The 13,700-nt window shown below is 36.1% G+C and overlaps 1 protein-coding gene and 1 long non-coding RNA gene across 14 annotated transcripts in view; one reads left to right on the plus strand and one right to left on the minus strand.

Annotated features, from left to right (window-relative positions):
* Positions 1 to 13,700, plus strand: part of MKX (mohawk homeobox) — a 116,609-nt gene that overhangs the window by 17,598 nt on the left and 85,311 nt on the right. The window contains exon 6 of one of the 13 annotated variants that reach the window (XM_035713396.2): positions 10 to 290. The exons of 11 other annotated variants lie outside the window; for them this stretch is intronic. In XM_035713396.2, coding sequence (XP_035569289.1) covers positions 10 to 20 — 11 coding nt within the window. In that variant the 3' untranslated portion in view covers positions 21 to 290. Of the gene's footprint in view, positions 1 to 9; positions 291 to 13,700 lie in introns of those variants that run through there. One more of the 13 variants, XM_049096826.1, reaches the window with a different exon arrangement.
* The window catches only part of LOC118354154 (uncharacterized), an 83,484-nt gene that overhangs the window by 3,825 nt on the left and 65,959 nt on the right, over positions 1 to 13,700 (minus strand). The gene's annotated exons all lie outside the window — the stretch shown is intronic.

Genomic DNA, 13,700 nt, shown 5'->3' on the forward strand with positions numbered 1-13,700 from the left:
TTTTTGCAGCTCACAAATGATCAACTTATAAATGGCTAGTACATTTGAATGCTTATTCTCTGAGCCCCACTGCTCTGCTAGTATATAATTCATAAATTTAACCAGCTCCCACAGGCTGAATGTTTAAACTTCATCGTGTTAAACTGTCTAAAATCCCTCTTAATTAGACACATGTGGTGTGGCAAAAACATACAGGCCGATAGAACTCTTTTCCTATGGTAGTGTGAATTAATTAGATTAGCTTCCCCTCCACTTGACTGAGGTGAATATCCCTGAAGAAATGGAGATTTTGATTGAGAGAAAAAAAAGAAGTCATTTATTTGCTACATGGAATTTTTTGGAAGGTAGAGGCCATTTGGATGGCCTGCCACAGTTGGAGCAAAATGACAGAACTAAGGATTTTGGTTATTAGGGAAAGAGGAAATAGGAAGTAGAAAATAAGTTTGGGAGGATGCCAGAGGCTAAATGCCATTTTCAAACATTTCCTCTCAGCTAATGATGTTCTTTTTTCTCTCTTCCTACATACACAAGTACTTTAGAATGTAAAGGGCATTATCAGTGGTAAAAACCCAGGTATGCTCAGGAGTTCAGTAAAACCACTGGGTTAGGGATGCCTGGGTGGCTCAGCAGTTGAGCATCTGCCTTTGGCTCAAAACCTGATCCCGGAGTCCAGGGGCAGTCTCACATCAGGCTCCCTGTGGGGAACCTACTTCTTCTGTCTCTGCCTCTCTCTGTGTGTCTCATGAATAAATAAATAAAATCTTAAAAAAAAAAAAAAGCATTGAATTAGCCTGGGATTTAACCTTAACTTTATACAGAATGGCTTCTTTGAAGAAGTGCACTCCCAGTTCGGAAAGCTGACTTTCACAGGTACGTTTCTGAGATACAGTTCTCTCATGTATGAGGTGCTCTTTCATGCATTCATTCCATGTACAAAAATATTAAGAGCCACTCTACACAGGCCCTATCCTAGGCTCACTGGAGCCCTGTGCTTTGTGCTAGGCTGCTCAACAAAGAAACCATAGTTACATGAAGCAGAAGAAAGATTTAAAGGGCTGTCTTGGCAGATCTTTTTCAACAGTGAATAATCACTACTAATTTATATGTTTCATCAATTTTAGGTTTTGTATTTGTGAGTAGCTTAAAGAAAGCTTCATGGTAGTCAAGAGAAGGCTTTGTCAAGAGCCAGCTGTTAAAATAGTATGTTTCTGTGTACATAGTAGTTTCTCTATGGGATTTGTTGACTAGTAAGTCTGCTTTGGATACTTTTATCTTCTTTTATTTCCCTTTTTGTGCCTGTCACTTCCTTATTTTTAGTGAAAGAGCTAAGCTTTGCCCTTTTGGATTATTCCAGACATTCTTTTCCTGGCATGCAAATGACTGCTCATGTACTTCAGCGGAGAATAATAAAACCCTCTATCACGAGCCCAGTTAGTGACATTTAAAGGATACTTGAAAGGTTATCCAATTTCTTGTCTTGTATCCTTACTACAATAATACTTTGCCTATCAAACACCATCTGGGAATGAGGTATTCCATCATAAGTGAAATCTCCAAGTAGAAATTTAAGTACTGATTTTAAAAATATAGAATTGTCTGTTCTCCTAAGATGATAATATTAAACACAGCATGTGGGGTGTGCTTCATTTTTTTTTTTATTTTTTATTTTATTTTATTTTTTTTTTTAATTTTTATTTATTTATGATAGTCACAGAGAGAGAGAGAGAGAGAGGCAGAGACACAGGCAGAGGGAGAAGCAGGCTCCATGCACCGGGAGCCCGATGTGGGATTCGATCCCGGGTCTCCAGGATCGCGCCCTGGGCCAAAGGCAGGCGCCAAACCGCTGCGCCACCCAGGGATCCCCTGGGGTGTGCTTCAATATCCTTTCTTCTCTAAACTACCTCCTCCTATTGCTTTTTATATATTCCACCCTTTCAAATCAGTAGTTTCAGAATTAACCACAATCCTAAACTTGCCCCTAATATCTTTGAATAAAGAATGATGTCTTTCTCATAGCCATTTGAAAAGGGTTCTTTCCTAATTACTTATTCCAAAGCAGTAATCTTATAAATGATATCTACAGAAGTTCTGACTTTCGGGTAGGCGTGAGGTTACTCCAGAATCATTCAAACTTAAGCACGATATTCTAAACACCATAGATTTGTAAATGTTTATCAGTGATGATGAAAGCCAAATACATCATATGGAGTATTTAACAGTAGCTTGCTTTTTAAAATTAAATTTCCTTTATGAATTCACTTGCAAAATTTAAATGAAATTGCAAAAGTGTTCCATCTACTGTTAAAAACTGAGAGAGTAATGGCAAACAAAAATTTAAAAAAAAAGAACAACTATTGGCATGAGCAGTTTTCTGATTTCTTCTGATTTCTTCAGGGGTAACTTTTCCTTCACTTTTCTTTGTTCTTTGGTATTACATGAGAGTCTGAAAAACCGTAAATGTAAATACTGAGACCTAAAGCCCCTATACCATATGGCTTGCAAACAAATCGGAAGTCTATGGCAGTTTGGTTTAGAAAATATACACATTTTTTAGAACTATGTTTAGTCCTAATGTTTTCTGTCCTTTTACATTGTTAAAAATGTACGTTTTGCATTCCTTTTACATTTTACAATGTAACAAACATTACATTTCTTCTATCTGATACCTAAGTATGATAGCAACACTAAATCACATTTGTGGGAACATTTTACATTGTAACAAATATTACATTTCTTCTATCCGATACCTAAGTATGATAGCAACACTAATACACATTTGTGGGAAGGTTAGACACACTGTTTTTCTGAAAGACAGCGGTATTCTGTCTCTCTTTTGTGCTGATACTCACTGCCTTATGTGTTTAAAAGTTCTCTGGGGTCCTGAAGTGGTGTTTTATACATTTTATAGCCCCCTTAGCACTTCATACAGTGTCTTTCCCATATTTGCCCCGTAACTGTTTCTTAAATGAGTTAGTGTTTTAATGATCTGGTCTGTTTGCCTTCCAAACTATAAAGGACATTTTAATGTACACATATACATGTTGATCTGTGTCCCTGAACATGATAAGAGAAAAAAAATGATCTTGAATAAGTTTAAACAGCTTTTTTAAAAAGAGGCAATTGTGAAAAAAAGTTAAAGCCAGAGGAAAATGCTAAACAAAATGTAGCTGAAAACTTTGAGAGGTTTAAGAGATTCAACATAGTAATTTAGAAAGTATAAAATGAAACTAACCCAATTTTCAAGTAAATAAGTGACTTTCTGGAAAATATGATGATAAATGGAAAAGACTAGCTAATTTTTAGAAATCCACCAAAGAATGAAAAGTGTAACAGGTAGACAAAAAACAAGTATTTGTTGTGTATCTCTATCTAGTACATAGCCTTGTAAGATCTGAGAAACCAAGATTTAGATCCACTGATTTAAACTCTTCGCTACATCTCTCAGGATTGATATGACAGCTTTGACTTTTTAAGAATGACTACTTTTAATTCGGTAACAATTGAAGAAAATCTATGCAAAAATTTTACATTTTCTTTTTCCTCCATTTACTGGAGTAAAGATCCCATACATTTTACATATTTTCCTATTAAAAACAAGTTTACCAACCGGAAATTTTGATTTTTCTAGCTTGCCATTACTTTCCTAATGTCATTCAGTCAGTTATCATCAATTGTCTGCAACTGTCTTCACTTCAAACTTGCTGGAGTGGTCAGTCACATTCTGGTGCTGTTTCATAGAAGTGCTTGTTCATGTCACTATATTTAAGACTGTGTCAGTATTTCCATTAAGAAACTTTTTTTTTCATTCCCTAGGGCTTCTAAATAAGTCATAAAAATTCAAGCCCAGCTCAAAGCTGGCATAAAAGGGCCTTTTTTCCTTCTCTTATGTATAAGGAACATAAGTGCATAACTCCCACTAATTCTAAATTTGGTTAGGTTTGTAAACTCTACACACTGAAGAAGAGACCAAATAAGATCCATTGACACTTCTCCAGTCTGGGACTAAAAAGGATGTCAAAAAGTTTTTACTGTCTGTGAAAATAACAAGACATTCTATTTAATGAATATGGAAGTGGTTTCTTTTCTTTCTTTCTTTTTTGGTTAACTGCAGTTAGTTTTTCCCTTCTGCCTCCCTACTTTGTTTCTAAAATTAAACAGGTATTTTTCTATGTCAAAATGTGTCTTGATGTAACAGAATTTTTACTCAGAATAAATACGTGTTTTCTTCCAGACCAGAATTTTGGTACTTTTAAATTTTGGAAACTCCTGTTCTTGTTTTCTATTAGAAATTATATCATTTATAGTTGTGAGTTTTGAGGAAGCAACAAAGTAACAATTTTGTTCACTCACAAAAGAAATGGTTCTTTTACAAATTTTGAATTTTTCTCTTAGTTTTCAGTTTAGGTCAAGGAAGGCCGTTTAAAATACAATTGCATAATGCCCCTTTTCTCCTTTTCTTCTTTAACAACTTTGTTACCCAATTTCTCTCATTTTCACTGTACTAAAGAAGGAAATAGTCAAGGATATTTTTATAAATCCAAGAGTGAACTTTAATGGCTCCTCTAGTTCAATTCTTGAATTTGCAGGTTAGAAAATTGTTTTAGGCTCTATTCTAGGCATTGAAATTGTTAGTGTTTTTGGATGAGTTGCTTAGTTGTTTGGAGATATGATCCAGATCCTTGGTACAATAAGTCTGATTGCTTTGGGCAATTTCAGGTACTTAATTGACTTTTACTTTTAAATAAAAGTAAATACTTAAGTCATTTTTTGTTGAACTTTTGAGAACTTAGGCAGGGTATATGTTCATTTAAAAAACGTTCTCTATTTTAATGGCTGCAGTGGAAAGATCTTTACATATGTTTATGGACTGCAGGCCGTAATAGGCATCGTTACCTAGGGGTCATCCTTTGGTTACTAAGGGAAATATGAATAGTTTGCAGAAAACGCCTGAAACTTAATACTGCTGGTTTGTGTGTGTGTGTCTGCATGTGTGTGTAGTCATAGTGGTGAAAGAAATTGGATGTAGTTAGGAAAACAAAGTGGCTTTTCAAAATGACCAGTGGTATCTTCCTTCTGCCTTGTGTGGACACTGGAGACCTTGAATCCTTACCTGATAGTGGCCAGAAAAAAACTTGAGTGATAATAACAACCCAAATTGAAAATGGTTTGGGGAAGATAGACTAGTCTCAGGTTTAAGCACAACATTGCTCATCTATTTCCAACAATTTTAGATCTTTCCAGTCTGAAAAGCAAGCTATGAAAATACTCACAGATTTGGGCAACCCTGAAGTGATGGCACTGTGGCCAGGATGCTCTCAAGTGCATGTTGTGTCTCTCTTGCCATCCTGCACTTCAGAGAGGATTAAAAACAGTTTCTTGCCTACCGGCTTCAGTGCTTTAGAGCATCTTTGATACAGTGACCAAGATGAACATCTTTGACAGAAAGAATGTATTCCCTTTTTGGTGCCATTATACACTACACTACACACACACACACACACACAGAGTACACAAAAGCAATTTTGCCTTTGATCAAGTGTCATTAAATAAAAAGAACAAAAAAAAAGTTTTCAGTGGTGATTTTGAGAGAAATATTTTGGTGATATAAAAACAGAAAACAACACAAATGAAAATGAAACCTTTTCAAGTGCTAAAAAGTAGTCAGAGACAATCATTCATGAAGTGAGATTTCCAAGAAACAGTTTGCTTCTTTTAAATTTTCACATAGTTGATTGTGTATTTAAAATTTAGAACTGATAGTCCCTTCGATCAAGCCAGGTTCAGGTTATGGTGGACAAAGCTCTTAGTATGGCAGAGACATTTCAAGTAAGAATGCCCTGTTCTGCCAAGACTGTCATTATGACACTAAAATGTAGCCTTTTGCTAAGGGCCAGAATTCAGTCTCTCCTTCCAGTTTCTACACTGATTTAGACAACAGATGCATAAAAGGCAACGTGGTATTCAGGATCATTTGTCACATGGCTTCAGGGCAAGAGGATGGCTATCTGGCAAGAGGGGGAATTCCTTAAATGTTACTGGGTCTTACATTTCTAAATGTAAAATCCCTGGCCAGAAGTTATTTGGTGCCAAGTGCCTTTGGTGTGATGTCTTCGCCTGAGCACAAAACTAGATGGTTATAATATTGTGGCTGCTTGAGAACCCACATAGCTTTTGCTAGTTTGCAACTGAGGTTGACTGCCATTGTTTTGCATTTTCTTTTATCATTGTCTTGACTTCATTTTATCTCTCTTGGTGTTCCCCCCCACTCCTCAATTCTTTCTGAGCTGCTAAATCTATCCAGTTGGATCAAGGAATTTTTTCACAACCTTGTCAGTAGTGCAGTTGGTCTTGTCTTAGTTTTTATTGTGTCTCCTGGGTTCCTTTACTTTAGACCTTTCCAGAAAAATGGCACCAGTTCAGATTTACTCATAACCCATGGGGCCTCTGGTTTATCTAACCTGTGTTCTTTTTTCCTTCAGGAGGTTTTTTATTTATATTTTTTCTTAAAATGTGCTTTAAAAAGTACAAACATAAATCATCTGGAATAGTAATTTTCAACTATCTTGAAAGGTGTTTGAGGACTATTTCATGGTTACTATGATTGAAGCAGTAAAATTTAGTTTATAGTTACAATAACTTTCCTCTCATTAGGAAAATATAAAAAATCTCAACGTTATGATTTCATGACATATTACCAACCCCTAAATACCATTCCTAATTCCCACCCTCTGACATACACACTCAGTGAAATGCTAATAGGAAGCTCAGAACAAAAAGACAAAGGCAAATGATCTATGTTCTATTTGATCTCATCCTGTCTCTCAGGTACTTTAACTAAAATTATAGTATAAATGAGTAGGGACTCTGGAAACAATACAAGTTTAATCTGTATTTTGACTATAGTTAAATTCCTACTGTTTCATATGTGGTTTGAAAAATGACTTTATTGGGTTCAAATTTTCTCTGTAGTAAGCCTCCATACCTGACCTGAAAATTAGCCACTTGTAGATTAGGCCACAGGAAGTTATAATGTGGAAAGAGCAGAAACCAATTGCCTTTGAAACCAGGAGCTCCATATTCAGCTGAACTGCTAGCAGCTAGGTATGTGTTCCAAGGCAAGTTCTTTTATTAACCAGGGCCTTGGTTTTCCTTCACTTGTAAAATGGGGATGCATAAGTATTTTATACCTTTGAAAATCTGAGATTCTGCGAAAAAGTAGAGGGAGAAAAAGAAGGCTACAGTTGACAAAGTCATAGTTAAGTGCATACCATTTTATCACTACAAATTTGGACTCTGAGCTCAGGAACATTTCAAAGGAGCTTCAGGGAGCTTGGCCACAGGAGCCCCCATGGTAGTAGGAAAGGACCTTGCCCAGGGAGGGTTTTGTACCTTAAGGGTAGGTTAGGATGCCAAGAGTGGAGAGGGCTTATGATTAAATATGTCAGTGTGTTCTTTATGTCTTGTGTCATTTTTAGGTAGACCTATCCCAAAAAAACATAAAAACAAACTTTTATTATTTTAATTGTACATTTATATACTTGTACATTGTACAAGTATATAAAAAGATAAAGATAAATTGTACATTTATCTACCTAAACTTTTTTGTAAATTATATGAAGTAGTGATCTGATTTCTGTTTTTTCCTCAACTCCATTTGTCCCAACACAACTTACTGAGTACTTCCACATTTCCTTACATATTTGAAATGCTACCTTTATTATACCTTACCTTCCTTTTAATGTGTCTATTTCTAGACTCTAATGTATTCCACCAAACTTTTAAAATACTTCTACGTCAGTAGCACACTGTTTTTGTGACTGGAGCCTTATTGTGCATTTTGACATATGGCAGGGAATGTCTGCTGTCCGTGTTTTCAAAATACTCTCATCAAGGCACTTAAGATTTTCTTTTCCAGTTGAACTTTGGATAAGATTGACAAGTTTCATTTAAAAAATTTCATTGGAAATTCATCTGGGATTGCATTGAATTTATATAGTAATTTGGGGAATATCTCTATCCTTATTATATCATCTTTCCACTCAGTCTTTCCATTTATGCTGATTATTTTTCAGGATATTCAATAAATTTTTATAGTTTTCTTTACATAAGGTTTACATACTTCTCATTAAATTATTAGATGTTTTATTTTTTCATTTTTATTGTTTCCATTGTGGATGAATTCCAATCTATTACATATTATCATATTTATCACTGATATATAATAGGAAATCTGTTGAGGTTTGTGTATTTTTCTTATACCATCTTATATTTTCTTTTACCTGATTGTCAGAGGATGAATAAACATCCAACTTTCAAATAGTAACAGCTTTATGTACTTATTCTGCTCTTTTCTCTCTTGCCCTTATTCCCTCCCTCCAGTTATTACATTCCATTGACCAAATTTTCCAAAACAATGTTGGATAATAGTAGTGATGGCAGGCATCAAAGGGAATTTTTCTTATATTTTACTGTTAAGTATAACGTTTGCAGAAAATTTCTGATGTCATCACTTTGTCAATGTAAGGGATTCTCTTTCCATTCCTAGATTATTTAATAAGAGATTCTCCCCACTCCCAAAATGTACACATAACTAAATAGGTTATTATAATGATCAGATGCTAATTCCACAATTTTTAATACCATTTGACTGTCCTCTTTTAATCTGTTTGTGTAGAGTAAGTTTCTTAGGGTTTAACCTCCTTGAATTCTTTTTCTTTTTTTTTTTTAGATTTTATTTATTTATTCCTGAGAGACAGAGAGAGGCAGAGACACAGGCAGAGGGAGAAGCAGGCTCCATGCAGGGAGCCCGATGTGGGACTTGAAACTGGGACTCCAGAATCACACCCTAGGCCGATGGCAGCGCTAAACCGCTGAGCCACCAGGGCTGCCCTTATTTAATCATTTTATATCAAAATTCTCAAGTGAGCTTTATCTATAATTTTCTTTTGTTCTAACACTCTCCTTGCACAATTTTGATATTAGAGGTATATCAGGCTTGTGGAATGAGCTAGAAAATACTTCATCTTTTCCTACTCTGGAAAAGTTTAAACAACGTAAGGATTAGTTTTTCTGTATATCTTGAGGATTGGAAAGAGTTCATCTATGAAATCATCTTGGCCTGGGATCCCTTGGTTCTCTACTTTCTCTCACATGCTCTTCATCTTTCCCTCCATATCATGAACAATTATCTCTGCTTTATCTTCCAGATCACTCATTTGGTCATCAGCTTTGCCCCATCCATTCTATTGGTCAGCCTTTCTACTTCTTTTAATTTTGGTGTCTTGTTTTTTATTTTCTAAGAACATCATTTTTTTTCTTATCACTCCTTTTTCATAGCAGTCATAACCCCTGTAGAGATCAGAAGTTATCTGAATCTCTACTCTGCATCTCTTAATGGCCTTTATGCCTTTGCTAGGAGTCATCTTTGCTAGGTCCCCTAACTTGTTTAAAGAACATTTGTAGAAACTGTGTCCTGGATTCAGGTAATCTAGAGGTGCTCTACAGACTCAGCAAGGAAAAGCATGGGCTAGCTCTTCTGATGTCTGTTCTATAACTGGTAACCTTCATGATTCTTCCCATGGCCCACTTTGTTCTCTATAAATTCCTGGCTTGTAGTGTCTTCTGTGCCCTGTTGGGAAAAGCAGCTCACACTCTACCACACTCTGCCACTTGTTTTGAGTTGTAGTTCTCTGTGTAGATTTCCTCATCAATTTAGTCTGCATTTCATCTTTTGTGAATTTCTCAATTTTTCTGATTTGATGGTGGTGCCATTTATTGTTTTCAAGCATTGCTAGGCACTTGTTTTTAAATTTACATCCCATAATTTTAATGGGATTTTGAGAGACATAAGTAAAGCTTCTTCAGTGCACCATCTTAAAGGGAACTCTGTAATATAGACTGTTGTCAGTAAATGTTTTTCTCAAAGATGTTTGTTGCTGATAGTTTTTAGTGGGAATTTACACACATTCAGAATTATGTATAGATTTTGAATATCAAAGGAATAATAAATAAAGAGTAATTTCATACAGAATGGAACATGGGAACTCCTGGAAAAATCTTGCTGGGTTTCATGTACATAAACATGACACATTATGATGATAAGACTTTCCAAACTTCAGTGCTTGAAATAAAAAGGTAAATATAATTTAAATAAAAAATACTTGTAATTATGACATGATATTGTAGTAGTTGGTAGTCATAGACCTAATAAATGCTACACTTTTGAAATGTGATTTTTTTTGAAATGTGATAGTATCCATTTCAAATCTGAATGGATACTATTTTACCCTCTAGTTGAGCATGTGGCAGGACTTGCTAGAACTAACTTTTCTTTTCACCCTTCCAGTGGAAAACCTAAGTTCTTTGTGAGTGAGTACTGTTGGGAATTTTTAAGTAAAAAAAAGTGGCTAAGAATTCCATTCCTTTTCCCCAATCATTCCGTCAAGCAAATCGATTAATGGAGCATTGAATAATCATATACTTCAGATTGTTAGGTTTTTTTTTTTTACTCTTTTGTACTTGGATTACTTAATAATTTTTAGCTATTGCTATAAATATAGCTGATTAAAGTTATATATCAAAGTAAAGAGATGCCATGGGAGAGAAACTGTTATCATATTTCAAAAATATCATATTAAAGAGCTGCATATTAAAATTTACATATTTGATTTATTTTGAAAATGTCAGAATATCTTGACTTTCTCTAATTTCTTTCTTTTCCTTTCTTCCTTCCTTCCCTACCTTCCCCTCCTCCTTCAATCCCCTTCTCCAGTCTCTCTCTCTCTCTCTTTTTATTAAAGAGTAAAATGCATGATCTTTATTTAGGGCTCTGCTATCCAGATTCTTCCTCAGTTTGTTCGACTGTGGCTAAGCTGACTGAATATTTCACCACATTCTCATGTCTCTGGGCAGTGGTAGACTGACCACAGAATACTTTTCTATGAGTTTTCTTTCTTCCCTCAGGGATATTCTTGATTGTCCAGCTGTCAACATGTGGAGACTGTGCTATTTATACAGTAATTAATTTAAAATAGGCCACTGTTCCTAATGTCTTTCCTAGAGTAGCACCCTCTTTTATTTGGACCTAACATTTCCAGAGTCTTTTGCTTGTGATGACTTTATTGTCATGATGTTAGGCAATATCTGCTCTATGGGGTGGGTCTTTCTCTGGATTATATAGCAAATGCTTTGGTATATCCTTTGAAGCACTAGAATCATTTCGATGAGGTCAAGGGCTTTACATATTATCACTGGTTGATATGCTGTTGGGCAAAAAGAATAAACAGTAAATATCAGAGCTAATTTTTAGCCGGACATTGCAGCAAATCCCTTCACAAGGGTTTTTTTTTTTTTCCTGGAATATAGGGATTTGAAGGGCTTTCTTTTCCAACAAACCTGCATACCCTCTGTGGGAGATGCTAATGGGCAGCAATATATCCAAGCACTTATTCTAAGAAAATATTAAATGAAGGCTTTGAAATGAAGAAGAAGAAAGAAATGCTGGAAAGCCAGCTTGAGATCATGGAACATACATTGCTAGGAACAGACAGCTCATATGCCACAGACAGAAAAGGAGTATTTTTTAATACTTAACCATGACGGATTTGAAAGGGACAACTGTGGTTATAAAGTGCAGAATAGTTGTTACTCCTATGTATTGCCTTTATATCGGTACATAACAAATTACCACCAACAGCAACTTAATACCATTTATTACCTCTGAGTTTTATAAGCCAGAAGTCTGGCATTCATGACTGGATTCTCTACTCATAGTCTCACTACGTTGACATCAAGGTGTCAGTCACACTGGGCTCTTATCTGGGGGCGCTGGGAAAGATCACACTCATAAGTTTGTCTAAACTATTGGCATAAATAATTTCCTTGTGATTGTAAGACTGAGGACCCCACTTCTTTGCCTCTCAGCTTACCAAAGTTGCCTGATCCCCTCACTGGTTCTCCGCATTTTCAAACCAGCAACAGCACATTGCTCCCCTCTGACACTTAATCTTTCTGTCCTGTATCCCCACAGAATAAAGCTCTGAGTATAAGGGCATGTGTGATTAAATTGCACCCACTCAGATAATCCAGAATAATCTCCACAGTTTAGGGTCAGCTAATTGGTAATCTTAATTACCTCTGCAGTGCCACTTTTAATATGGAACATAACAGATTCACAGATGTGACACTGGGGAAAAAGTCACAGGGGCAAAATATTGCCTATCCCAGAAGAGATCACTTAGAGGTATTTAAGTAAGGTTTTGCCCATTCGATCTCAAAAGTTTAGACAATAAGCATTATAATTAGTGTGATCTTTTAATTATAAAGTATGAAAAGTATACTGCTTTGCTATGGATAGGTTTTGTGAAATCAAATCTTGTCTAAATAAATTAGTTGACATTTACATAATTAGTTACATATGAGTACAAAAATTGCACATTATGTATTCTCTTTATATATTTGATTAGTCTTGCTTTCCTTAATGATACATATATTTATCATAATAATATCATAATGTTAGCTCATAACATGAGGCTGTTTCTTAAAGATTTTATTTATTTATTTTGAGAGAGAAAGAGAGAAAGAGTGTGAGTAAGGGGAGGGCAGAAGGGGAGAGAGAGAGGAGGAGAATCCCATACAGACTCTACTCTGAGTGTGGAACCCAATGTAGGGCTCAGTCTCACAACCCTAAGATCATGACCTGAGCCAAAACCAAAAGTCAGACATTCAACCAACTGACCACAGCCATCCAGCTGCCCTGAAGCTGGCATTTTAACAAACATGCAACCATCAGACAACTGACAATGTATTTCTTTTTTTTTTTAATTTTTATTTATTTATGATAGTCACAGAGAGAGAAAGAGAGAGAGGCAGAGACATAGGCAGAGGGAGAAGCAGGCTCCATGCACCGGGAGCCCGATGTGGGATTCGATCCCAGGTCTCCAGGCTCGCACCCTGGGCCAAAGGCAGGCGCCAAGCCGCTGCGCCACCCAGGGATCCCTGACAATGTATTTCTAAGGTAGATTCCTAAATGGTTCCCAGTGTGATGGTGAACATCTACTGCACATGGTAACAACAGTTGCCATTTATTGAGTGCTTACTATGTGCCTTGCACTGTGCTTTACCCTCATGTGCTATTTTATTTAACCCCACAATAACTCTGTGATATATGTCTTACTATCCTTACTTTGACAATGAAAGAACAGTTATATAAAATTTGTCCACATAAGCTGTGATGTTGCAGAGCTAGAATTCAAGCTCAGATCTGTTTGACTCTAAAGCCTTGCTCTGGACCCCCTTTTTTTTTTACTTTTCCCCAAACCTAGGGAAAGTTACACAGATGGTAATATCTTGAGAGATCCCCCCACCTCATTTTCCAAGATTTATTCTACCTCCTGGCTCCTAAGGAGCCTATGTCCTTGCTCTGTGCTCAGCCTCCCACCAATCATAGTAGGTACTCTGTCTACCCCTTCTGTCTTCTATAGTAAATGAATCGCCATTAAAAATTGCAGGACTTTATTTTAGGACAGCTGATGTCTGTGAGGTGATGGAAAACAGCATGGTCAAAATAGTTTAGGCATAATAATGACAATAATAGTAGCTGGTAATTATTGAGCACTGTTTACCAAGTGCCAGTCATTTTCTTACTTAATCTTCATAACGACCCTGTGAGGTAAGTACCACCTATCATCCCCATTTCCCAC

This window comes from Canis lupus, chromosome 2 (genome assembly GCF_003254725.2).
Source record: "Canis lupus dingo isolate Sandy chromosome 2, ASM325472v2, whole genome shotgun sequence".
Taxonomy (NCBI): Eukaryota; Metazoa; Chordata; class Mammalia; order Carnivora; family Canidae; genus Canis; species Canis lupus.